At 46.4% G+C, this 12,644-nt stretch overlaps 1 protein-coding gene across 3 annotated transcripts in view; it reads left to right on the forward strand.

Moving 5' to 3' along the window:
• Positions 1-12,644, forward strand: part of HSPH1 (heat shock protein family H (Hsp110) member 1) — a 571,713-nt gene that overhangs the window by 114,262 nt on the left and 444,807 nt on the right. For all 3 annotated transcript variants that reach the window (XR_011194596.1, XM_069202180.1, XM_069202181.1), the window contains exon 5: positions 7,585-7,684. Coding sequence is in view for 2 of the 3 variants with exons in the window: in XM_069202180.1 (XP_069058281.1) it covers positions 7,585-7,684 (100 nt within the window). In the remaining variant the exon portion in view is untranslated. The remainder of the gene's footprint in view (positions 1-7,584; positions 7,685-12,644) is intronic.

A 12,644-nucleotide genomic window follows, 5' to 3' on the forward strand; every position in this document is an offset into this window, starting at 1 on the left:
CCAAAGGCAATGCTCCTGGAGATGAACTGGTCATGGATATTTGCCTATGCTTTTCCATCTCTCCTTCCATTTCTTGTTTGAAAGCTGAGGCAGACATCATTTACACTAATACTAGTAACTCCCAAATGGGCTCGACAGCTCTGGATCACCCTTCTAGAACTATTAGTAGTCCCTCTCGAGAAGCTTCCCCTAAACCCAGACCTTCTTACTCAGAACCATGGTGAAATCAGGCACCCAAATCCCAGGAAACTAAATATTGTGATGTGGCTCCTGAAGTCATAAAATTTGGATGCCTTAACTTGCCTCAAGAATGCATGGACATTCTTAAAGTAGCACGCAAGCCTATCAGTAGAGCATGCAATGCAGCAAAATGGAAATGTTTTGTTTGTTATTGCTTGGCAAAACAATTGGACCCTTTTAGAGTCTGTAATGGCAAAAAATGTACTCATTTGTTCATTTAGAGAGACCTAGATAATAAAAAATTTACAAAATCGAAACCACAAAACAAGAGTCACTGTGACTGCATTCAAATAGGTGATTTGCAAAACGTTATCTGGCGGGAATGCCATTTCCTAGCAATAGAACTTTAATTTACATAAGGTTTCACTAGTTATGTAAAATGTAATGGCTTGCTTATGATTTCCACAAAGTGTAAGAATCGCACGCTTTTAAATGTATCTCAGTTCTGAATGTATCCCTGCTGATGTCTGTTCCGTTTCCCCCCGCTCTGATATGGGATGCCTGCGCCGTTGATTTTCTTAATAGTATTCATGAAGCTTTTTTTTTTTTTTTTCCTTTTTTCTCAACAAATTGAGCTGTCACCTCTTACATATTGGGCTTAAAGTACAGAGTTTCCAGCTGCAGACATGGCTTGCCCTCGGTGCTTGTAGAAGTTGCATGACACTGTCAAACCAGCTTGCTCCTTCATGCTTCTGTTTGTAGAAATTAAGGTAAACTACTTATCGCCTCTTTAAAAAGGAAATCTAGGTCGTCGTCTCCCTCCCCGTCCCCTTCAAAAAAACTGACATTATCTTGGACCTGGTGAAGTAGCTGATCAATTAAAAAAAAAAAACGCATAAAAATACAAAAAACATAAGCACTCCTCCTTCCCAGCATGGTCTCCACAGACTGTTCCAATATGACCGAAATTTTCGCAGGTACACTTTTTTTCCTCCTCTTGTGAAGCTACTTGTCACACCTAGTCTTTCAAAAAGTCCATTCTTCCATTCTTTACAACTTCTTCTTCTGTCATGCCCCAGGAAAAAATGCGCTAACCCCGTCTTTGTGATCCTGACTGACTTTGCAGTGTCCCCAATGACTTCAGTCCTTGCCCATGTCTCTTTAAAAGTTACCTAGCCCCTAAAAATGACTCTGAAACAGTTTCAAAATTAACCTTCCTTTGTAACCCCTAATAACTTTCAACTGTTCCAACAAACAAAGTTATCTGTGGTACTGCTACAAACGTCAATCTCCATTTGGTTGAAGCTGTTCTTGACTGTTGGACAGAAACTTCAAGCTACACGTTCCAAATCAGAGCCCCAGCTTCATGAAGAGGAGATTACACAAATGGCTTTCGTTTTTAGACTTAACTATTTCCTAATTTCATTAAGGATTCAACTCTAATTGTGATGCTTTATAGTTCCCAATATCAGTGCCCTCACAGAAAGAAGACTGTAATAAAGAAGCAGGTAACCTGATTCCCTAATTTAGCCTTACTGGCTGGTTGCAGTAGGACACCAGACTTGATGTGTCTCTAGAAGAAGAGTTTATGGTACGTTTGCAACTAGTTAGATGAAACAGAAGTATTTTGCCACAGTTATTTAAAAAAAAAAAAAAAAAAAGGGGGAGGGGATGGATTTCGGCAGGTATTGATTGGTTCCTTAAGACTCAGCCTACTTCTTAACATATTGGGTCACAAAAATGCGTCAGGCTGGGTCCAGGCAGTGGTCGATCCTGGAGAAAACACAGGCTGAGCAAGGAGGAGGGCCGTCTGCTGGAGGCTGCTGGACTGGTGGTCGGATTCTCCAAGGCCAGGGGGCTGCAGGTGTAGGGGTACCCTTTAGGCATCGGGAATCTTTATCCGGTTCTCACACAGTCAGGGGGATTCAGGCTACAGGCGTGGTCGTGTTGGCCAGGAGGGGTCAACCCAGGGAGTACATGAGGCTGAAATTGCCTGGGGGACCTGCTCTGGACCTGCGGGTCACCTGGACACGGGCTGTGGGTGTCTGGTGTAGAGTGGGCAGGACTTGCGGATCCGGGGCGGTTCTGGAGTCCTTTTGGAGGGTTTCTTCTATACAGGGCCACTGTCCTCAAGAGTTCTTGGCCCTCTGGTGAGCAGGCAGTCCTCTGGGGGTTTGGAGAGGTCTCTGGTCCTGCTGAATGCTTTGCCTTTTGGTAGCAGAGCCCTTGAAACTTCAGACAGGTTAGTAGGGCTGGGGTCAAGTCATTTGTCGTCTGGAGTCTTCACTGCTGGGGGTTTGGCTTAGCAGGCCTTTTTTCTTCTTATCTTGAGGTCATCAGGAATCTGGTGAGCTAGGTTCAGGGTTGCCTTTAAATCCTAGATTTAGGGGCGTTACAGGGGGGCAGAGGGCAGGAGCTGATGGCTACTGTCCCTTAGGGTGGTTACACCCTTCCTCTGAGCACTCCCTTTGGGGAAGGGAGCTACACTCCTAACCCTATTGGTCTCTCCAAGCAAAGATGGAGGATTCTGCAGGGAGGGGGCTCACTTCAGCTCTGGACACCTTAGGTGTGGTCCCAGCTTGGAGTGGGGGTGGGGGGGTTGTAGTTTCATTCCTTTTTCCTAATTGTCCCACTGGAGTTGCTGCCAAAAGTGGGGCTTGGTACTAGCTGGAGTGCCCTGGGGCAATGTAACAGGAGGTCTGAGCCTTTGAGGCTCACTGCCAAGTGTTACAGTTTCTGCAGGGAGGAGGTGTGAAGCACCTCCACCTGGATCAGGCTTTGTTTCTGACCCCAGAGAGCACAAAGGTCCTCTCCCCATATGGTCAGAAACTTTTCTATTAGTGGCAAGCTTGTACAGACTGGTCAGCCCTCACTAAAATGTTGGGTACAATACAGGGGGCATCTCTGATGCCCCTTGTGTGCATTTTGCAATAAATGCAACACTGGCATCGGTGTGGGTTTATTGTGCTGAGAAGGTTGATACCAAACTTCGCAGTCTTCAGTGAAGCCATCATGGAGCTGTGGAATTTGTAATGACAAAGTTCCAGCCCAGGCACTTAATATGGCCACACTGTACATGTACAATGTCTAAGAATGGTCTTAAATGCTGTAGGGGCATATTGCTCACGCAGCTATTCCCTCACCTATGGTATAGTGCACCCTGTCTTGGGGCTGTAAGGCCTGCTAGAGGGGCGACTTACCTATGCCACAGATAGGGGTTTGTGGGCATGGCACTGTAAGGGGGATGCCATGCGACTTCACCTTTTTCTCCCTACCAGCGCACACAGTCTGCAATGGCATTGTGCATGTGCTTGGTAAGGGGTCCCCCAGGGTGGCATAATACATGCTGCAACCCTTAGGGACCCTCCCTGGTCACAGTCTTGGTACCACTGGTATCTTTTACAAGGTACTTAGCTATGGGCCAGGGGTGTGCCAATTGTGGAAACAATAATACAGGTTTAGGGAAAGAACACTGGTGCTGGAACCTGGTTAGCAGGATCCCAGCACACACATCTCGAGAGAGAAAGACTGACTGCAAACAAGGGGCCAGTTTCCAATACTTATGAGCTATTATCTGAGGCAATTGAAGTCATGTTGCCATTTTCAACTGTGATAGTCTTTTTATGCCAGTGCTCATCCTCTTCAACCTTTTGCAGTAGTCATTTATTTCTTCAAATTGGAGTCCCATAAGCAGAGAAATGTTTAAGATACTGTTTCCATATCTGTCTTATTATCGGATCAAGGTTCTTAAAAACTGCCAGTGGTATTAAAATATTTTAGAATGATCACTCCTCTTAAACAATTTCCTCTCTGATCCAATATCAAGTAGTTATGCCCCTTCTTCCTTCCCATACTTTCCTTGCTACTAAAATTTATCTGTGAGAAGTGGCTTTTGTAGTACGTGTAACTACTGCAATGGGAATGATTCACTCACAAGCTGTTAATTCTTTGCTCACTGTCTTCCGCTTTCAAGAGACAAGGTGGTTGTTATGGTTCAGCTCCCTTTCCTCATAATGATGGCCTCACTTTCACATGGCCCTTGTTATTTCTTGACTTCATTTTTGCTTCCTTCCCACCTATGCAAAGAGGAGGAGAGGTTGCACTGATTGGATTGCAGGACGGCCTAGAATTGCATCTATATTATTGAACCATTCAGGGTTTATGATTACGTTTCCTGGGTTTTGGAGATAGGAATAAAATGGGTAAAACTGACAGAAAGCAGACCATTTACAGAAAGCTTGAATGGTCAAATAATGTACTGACATTTCCTTATTTCTATATTCAAAGATAAGTTATGTCCAGATAATGTAGAAACAATTGGGAAATGTCTAGCAGCAATCCAGCTAGTCCTAGAATGAATAATAAAGGGTTTTTATTCCATGTATTTACCTGTGCCCAAAATTCCTAGAGTCACTAGTTTATTATTACACCTTTACTGTTTTCTCATCCCAGCTTAGGGGTCAATACAGATCGGAGAGTGACTCCATCTGTAGGTTTATGCCAGTCAAAGAGGCTACCCTTTGTCCTGAATTATTCTCAAGACTGCTTACAGTGGGTGGTGGTCCATCTTTGCCAAATGTGTTCTCCTATTTGTCAGCTGGCTTGAGAAACTGTGGTCTACAACTTATCATTAACACAAACAATTTTCCTAAACTATCTCCGATCCTTTTTTAATGGCAGTGACCGACTCATCACTGCATCGTCTCTTTCCATTTTCAGAAAGGAATCGCTCTGATTTAGGGTGTGGTATCGTTTTTATAAAAAGCTCTGAGATTTAAACGTGACTACTCTACAAATTCCTAGATTTGTGGAGTTTTGCATCCATGTAGTACGCTTGGCCTGAGTGTGGATACAAATCTTAAAGCAACACTTGTTTTATAACTAAGTTTGGTTTGCTGAACCCCATTTAATGATGAATGAACTCCCTTACCAGAGACTGAAGTATGTTCGTAGTTGGACTGGTAAACTGCAGTCTGTTCCACCTTAGAGCACAGTGCACACTCCTTTCCCTGACAGATACAGGAGCTCGTTAGGAAACTCGTCAAGTTTGTGCACTCTCCAGAATAGAATTCTGCACATTACTCGCCTGGTGCTGAAGCCCATTGTTTTGCCGCTAACATGTTTTCTCCCTCTCTTTCTCTTTCTTTCTTCTACTTTTAGAAACTCTTCAAAATAGTACTGCTGTGATTTCGCAAACGTGGCATGGGTCATTCTTTCACAACTGCTTTGTCCTTTTTGAGATTCCTCCCTTGCCACCTGCATTCTCCCGGTAACATTCCAATTTGATATTAAAGTATTGAGGCCAGCCGCGTCACGCCGGACACTGAGTGATAAATAGAAAGCCGTGGTTATCTGTCAGTAGATCTTCCCCACACACTTAAAATATTAATTCTGTGCCCACTCCCTTACTCGGAAAGAGAGTTTTGGGGTGATGCTCTTCTCAGCTGATTGGGAAATTGTAACTGGAAAGGGCGCATCTGCAATACACCTGCTAACGTTTCTTTCACTTGGTGTATAGCCTTTTACATGTCAAACTACTACGTCGTTAGCAGCCCAGTCTTGTGAGAGGATATATGCTCACTTCACCAGAAGAAAGATATTATCTGGCATTTTAAAGACATGTACCCGTTGCAGATATCAGTACGGCAGCAAAGTAGGTAGATCTGCTTGTCTAGACCTTAATGTCTGGATGCAAGAAAGATGTGACTGTTGGGCAGCTCGGTCTGTGCAGCATCTTTTACTGAAGTCGTCTCGGATGTATAGTGACCCCGCCAGTTGAGTGAAGGATAATTGCAGGCTGACAGAATAGGAAACAGCACATGCAGGTTAATTTTGGTACCAAGCCCTTGTTCTGCCTTCAGCAACTTAGCGTTCCACTTAGTAGGCATTTACTTTAATCCCTGACTGTCAGCAAAAACTTTGGGAATTGGATGTGCTGGTTGGCGATCTACAGAGAGCGAATGTAGGGTTTATTTACGTACAGAGTATCTCCTGCATGTAGAGCTGTTGCACGTATATACATTATTTTAGAGGCCCAGTTTCTGGTCCTGCCCGCTGGCATAGGTAATTGACAAATAGTTGTAATGAGGCACCGCAAGAATTAAGCATATGTGATTCTTCACAAAAGTAATGTTTTCTGTCCTTTTTAAATCCACGAACAACTCTCCCTTCTCCTTGGTAATAACAATTGAAGAAGTAACTGCATCATGTAATTCATTCCCTCATTGGCCTGTCTAAGTGATTTGAAACCTACTACACTACATTGTGTTGCAATAAGCAAACTGCTTCATTAGAAATACAGCAACGTGTCCCTTTTGGATCAAGTTAGTACTTATCTAGCCAAGTCTTCTGTATTCTGTCAAAGGAAGAATTAAAGGTTTTGGTAAATCAAGATCCTGATCCAATGTATTTTGTATATGATTTTATTAGTTTTCCAAATCTCAAGGGAGTATACAAGGAAATGTGGCCAGGGATGCTTCAGCAAAATCACCCACCAGGTGCACTATCGTGACCTTATTAATAGCCCCAACACACTAGTCGTAACTTCTACTGTTTGCTCTCCGAAGAGATTTATGTTGTGTTACTGAATCCCCTCCGCTTCCGATTTAAAAAACAAAAACAAAAAAAAAACAATAAACACATCCAAAAAAATGTGAAATATAAACCGTAGGCCAATGTCCCCTTCTCAAAATCACCTCCACCCACACACGAAACATCGCAAGGGAACCTGCATTTCTCCTTCCCCCACCACCACCAGCCATCTGTCTTGCGTTTAGACTTATTGAAGACAGTCCAGCTGGATATCAGACAGATCCTCCGCTCAGATCTTGTGTAGACAAAGCGCTCACAGAGCAGCAGTGACTGATAATTTCAATTACTGGAGACTAATTTTTCAATTTTCTTTTTGATTCTTTTTGAATCAAATAATGCAGAGTTTTTCTTTCTTTCTTTTTTTTTTTTAAAATAGGTTTTGTAGGTATTTACCTGTGAGTGCAGGGTTTTAAGTTCATTAAAGAGAGATGAGCTCACATGTTAAGTAGCCTTACCTTCACTCCAAGTTTTCAGAAATGAGTTAAATGCCCTGTTTAAAGTCTTTGCAGTACCCTATCCTACTTTATTGCGTAGTTTCAAGTAATAGTGTGGTGTTGCTTGATTTACTTTATAAAACGATGTTTTGCAGAAAGGCACAACTTTTGTAGACTATTTTAGAAACAGTGGCATGATAAGCTACAGAAATATGTCGCAAGACCAACAGATTGTAGAAAATATACTTGTATGTTTTTGCATGTGCAGTTACCTTTGATTTTGGTGTAGTACACGCTTTACTGTTGATTACTTCTTCATAACCGATCTTTGTGCACTTTCAGGTTCATTTGCTCATAACTGATCTTTGTGCACTTTCAGGTTCCCTCGTTCTTCACAGATGCAGAAAGACGATCTGTTTTGCATGCTACCCAAATAGTTGGTTTGAACTGCCTGAGACTATTAAATGACATGACAGCAGGTATGATATAATTTAAGATTGTTTTGTTCAGGAATTGCTCATATTTGTATATAATAGGCATAATCTATAGCAGGTATGTATTATACTAGTATATAATTGCAGACATTCCAAATCGAGGTGGACATTTGGAAGAGTAGTAGTTCATTCAGGGGGAAGTTTATTCACAACAACAAATCATTCATAACTTAACATCAAAAACGCAATTAATAATAAAATGTAAATGATAAGCCACCATCTAGGAGTAAAAAAAGAGAAAAACTTCTTTAATATAAATAAAAAAAATTGAAAATATCAAAGTATGATGGCACTGCAGTGCTTATGGTGAAAAGTGTTTCAAAACAATTTGTTCTGATGGATACAACTACCTGTGGATTCCTCACCTAATGAATACTCCCATGGCGCCAGCATTCGACGGAAATCTTCTTACTAGTCTCTGCACGTCGACGAGGACGTCACTCTAGCCCATGCGACGCCGTCTGACGTCATACAGGCAATAAGAGGTCCTCGACGACGTGCGGACCTCAGTTCCCTTTTTTCCGTGCATTCGAAACGGTTATCTTCGAGGGAGCAACTGTTACTTTTGTGGTTACAGTGTATTTTTGCTGCGTAGTCTTTCGCTGTGGTAATAATGTCGCAGAGAAAGTCTGGATTTAAGCCTTGTCGTGAGTGTGGAGGCAAGATGTCGGTGACGGATCCTCATTCCGATTGCCTTTGGTGTTTGAGCTCCGACCACGACGTCTCGACTTGTGATTCATGCCAGCACATGAATCCAAAGGCCCTCAAGGAACGTGAGGCGAAGCTGTTTATGGCAAAATCGAAGGAGAAGCATCACAAGAAGTCTTTTTCTCCAAGACATCGGCGTCATCGAGACTCCCGGCGCCGTAGAGAATCTCGGCGTCATTCGAAGGAGACTCGTTCCAGGTCTTCGGATCGGCGCCGAAGGACATGGGAGATCAGTCCCACGGTTACGCCGCATCCTTCGACGCCGTTGCCCTCTCCGGCGTCTCCAACTTCACCTGGACAGGCGTCGGTGATTGAGGTATTGGAGCCTCAGGTGTTTTCTCCGGCGCAGACGTCGAGGCCGGTGTCGGGGTCGCCTCCGAGACAGGCACCTCAGTATCCGGCTTTTCCCACCCCTGGAGCCGATAGTTCCGCATTCTTGAATGCGATGTATGCCATCTTCCAACAGATGGCTCCAGGGGGTGCTCCGGCTGGGCCTTTGGCCTTTTCTTTGGGTGATCCTGCGCCTCTTCGGCCGGCACCCTTTATGCCCTTTCTCCCTTTTGGGAACGTGGGCTCGGCGCCAGTGTCTGCGCCGGTGGCCGCTCCGGTGGCTTCAGAAGGATTGGCCCCGGGGATTTCCATCCCGTCGACGTCGGGATTTCGGCCTGTGACTCCGGTGGGTCCATCTGCTTCAGCTGCTCTTTCGTCGGCGCCGAAGTTACCTGTGGCGCCGGACGCGGCGTCGGTGGCTTCTGAAGATCGGCGCTGATCTTCGACTTCGGCGGAGGCATTGTCGACTCCGCGTATTGAACAACGACTTCATTCGAGGAGACGTGCTCTCCGTGTATTAGAAGAGCAGGAGTACCAACGAGCCCTGGAGGAAGGAGAGCTAGAGGACTCGGGTGATGGGCTGCGTGGACTGGAGTCGGCCAGTGGGCTGGACACTTCCCCTGAGTGGGATCTTTCGTCCCCGGGGGAATATACTGAGGAGGCTGCTTCCTTTCATGCAGTGGTACGGAAGGCAGCTAGTTTTTTGGACCTGCCTTTGCCGGTGGTGGAGGCTAAACAAAACCTTTTAACAGAGGTGCTACATCCGGCCTCAGCTGCGGCGGAGCCTCTGTTGCCATTTAATGACGCTCTGCTGGATCCGGTGTTAGAGGTGTGGAAGAGGCCGGCATCTTCCCCAGCAGTTCACAGAGCCGTGGCCAGGAGGTATCGGGCGGCTCCGACTGACCCTGGTTTTCTATCTAGGCACCCTACGCCGGAGAGCTTGGTGGTGCAGGCCTCCTGTTCATCCAAGTCAGCGCCTGGTTCTTTCCCGACGGTGCCTGGGGACAGAGATTCAAAGAAACTAGAGGCGCAGTCCAAGAAGATTTTTTCGTCCTGCAGTCTGGCGTTAAAAGCCACCAATGCAACCTGTATCCTGGGGAGGTATATTCATGCTCTGATGGATGACATTTCCTCATCGTTTACAGAGCTTCCCCAGGGTCTTTTGGATCTTGTTTCAAATGCCCAGGCTGCTGCGACCCAGATTATCCAGACGGGACTGGATACCACCGACTCGGTAGCCAGAGCAATGGGCACAACTGTGGTGGCAAGGAGACAGGCCTGGCTCCGTAACTCGGGCTTTTCTGCAGATGTACAGTCCACATTGTTGGATCTCCCGTTTGATGGGGACAAACTGTTGGAGCCAAGGCTGATTCGGCCTTGGAACGTTTTAAGGAAAGCAGGGCCACGGCTAAGTCGTTAGGGCTCCAAGCTCCTTCTTCCACGGCCTCTTCCAGATTTTTCAGGAGGTTTCGTGGATTTGGGCGTGGCTCTTCCTCCTCTTCCTTTCGGGGAAGATATCAGCAACCTGCCTCTTCCCATCCCTATAGATCTTTTAGGGGGAGAGGTAGGGTCCGCACCAGAGGAGCCTCTCAGCAGCACTCTGCCTCTTCCTCATCCTCTGGTGGGGTGCAGCAGGGGAAGCAGCCTTAGGCTTCCACCATTTCCCACTCACTCCTCTCCTGTAGGGGGAAGATTACAGCATTTTCTCACCAAATGGAAGACTGTTACAACGGACACTTGGGTTCTCAGTATTGTGGGAAAAGGCTACACCCTTCCCTTTCGGGAGTTCCCGCCCCTCATCCCGCCCCGCCCTTCTTATTGTTCAGAAGAACACCTCCTGTTGCTAGAACAGGAGGTACAAGCCCTCCTTTCCAAGGGCGCGGTGGAGTTGGTCCCAGAGCAGGAAAGAGGTCGAGGATGTTACTCAAGGTATTTCCTGATTCCCAAGAAGGATGGTCGTTTGAGACCAATTCTGGACCTGAGGATCTTGAATTGGTTCCTCAAGCAGGAAAAGTTCAAGATGCTGACCCTAGCACAGGTGCTTTTGGCGTTGAACAAGGAAGACTGGATGGTGTCTGTCGACTTGCAGGATGCTTACTTTCATATCCCGATACTCAAGTCACACAGGAAGTATCTCCGGTTTGTGGTGGGATCGCAACACTATCAGTTTGCGGTCCTTCCGTTTGGTCTTACTTCAGCACCTCGAGTCTTCACGAAGGTGATGTCGGTGGTTGCGGCAGAACTCAGAAGGAAGGGGATAGCAGTATTCCCTTACTTGGACGACTGGTTGATCAAAGCCAAGTCCCCGGAGCTTGTGTCGCATCATCTGCAGTCAACAACCCAGTTGTTGTTCGACCTGGGTTTTTCGGTGAACGAGCCCAAATCTCACCTAGAGCCCTCTCAGCGCCTCCTGTTCATAGGGGCAGTACTGGATACAACATTGGGTCGGGCCTTTCCTCCGCCTCAGCGGATTCAAGATATTCAGGATTTGGTTCCAATGTTTCGAAATGGAGCGGTAGTTCCAGTCCTCAAGGTCCTTCGTCTGCTCGGTCTGTTTGCCTCCTGCATTCTGTTGGTCACGCATGCTCGCTGGCACATGAGGGCTCTTCAGTGGTGCCTCCGAAGGCAGTGGTCTCAACACAAAGGGGATCTAGAGGGTACTGTCAAGATCTCCAGAGATGCTGCTGTGGATTTGAAGTGGTGGATTGCAAGCAACAATCTTTCACAAGGAAAGCCGTTCCAGCAGTCGCCACCAGTGGCCACAGTCATAACGGATGCTTCCACTCTAGGGTGGGGAGCTCATCTGGGGGATCTGGAGATCAAAGGTCTTTGGTCTCCAGAGGAACAGATGTTTCACATCAATCTGTTAGAGTTACGGGCTGTACGTCTGGCTCTCAAGGCCTTCCTCCCTTCCCTTCGTGGTCAGTCGGTACAGGTCCTAACGGACAATACTACCACGATGTGGTACATAAACAAGCAGGGAGGAGTGGGGTCGTACCTTCTCTGCAGAGAAGCTCTTCGACTATGGTCCTGGGCAAAGGACCATCAGATTTGCTTGATAGCAAACCATCTGGCCGGTGTCTTGAACGTGCGTGCGGACAGTCTCAGTCGCCATTTCTCGGCAGACCACGAGTGGCGTCTCCATCCAGATCAAGTCCGTTTAATCTTCCAGAGGTGGGGGTTTCCTCGGGTAGATCTGTTTGCCACTCGAGAGAACGCGCATTGTCCGTTATTCTGCAGCCTCCAGTATCCGATGCAGGGAGCGTTGGGGGACGCGTTTCAAATAACCTGGTGCGGCCAGTTGCTTTACGCGTTTCCTCCCATACCCTTGATTCCTCGAGTATTGAGGAAGATTCTCCAGGACCGGGCTCTAGTCATCCTAATAGCTCCGGATTGGCCAAGGAGGGTATGGTACTCCGACCTTCTCCAACTCTCAATGTGCCCTCCGCTCCGTCTCCCTTTCAGGGCAGACCTCCTCTCGCAGTCGCAGGGGCAGGTTCTACACCCCAACCTCCAGAGTCTGCACCTACATGCCTGGAGATTGAATGGGGCAACCTGAGTTCCTTCTCTCTCCCACCTGAGGTAGTGGATGTTATATTAGCGGCCAGGCGACACTCCACTAAATCTATCTACGCTAATAGATGGTCTAAATTTGTTGCGTGGTGTGGAGAGAGGCAGATTGATCCTTTGCATGCTCATCTATCGGACGTTTTGTCTTTTGCTCTGTCTCTAGCGCAGAAAGGTTGTGCAGTGGCTACCATTAAGGGTTATTTATCGGCCTTGTCAGCCTGCATATGTCTTCCAGACCAACCATCTTTATTTAAATCCCCTATTGTTATCAGATTCTTGAAAGGTCTTCTAAATAAATATCCTCCAAAGCCATTCGTTAAGCCGCAATGGGATTTGT

Source organism: Pleurodeles waltl, chromosome 8 (assembly GCF_031143425.1).
Source record: "Pleurodeles waltl isolate 20211129_DDA chromosome 8, aPleWal1.hap1.20221129, whole genome shotgun sequence".
NCBI lineage: Eukaryota > Metazoa > Chordata > Amphibia > Caudata > Salamandridae > Pleurodeles > Pleurodeles waltl.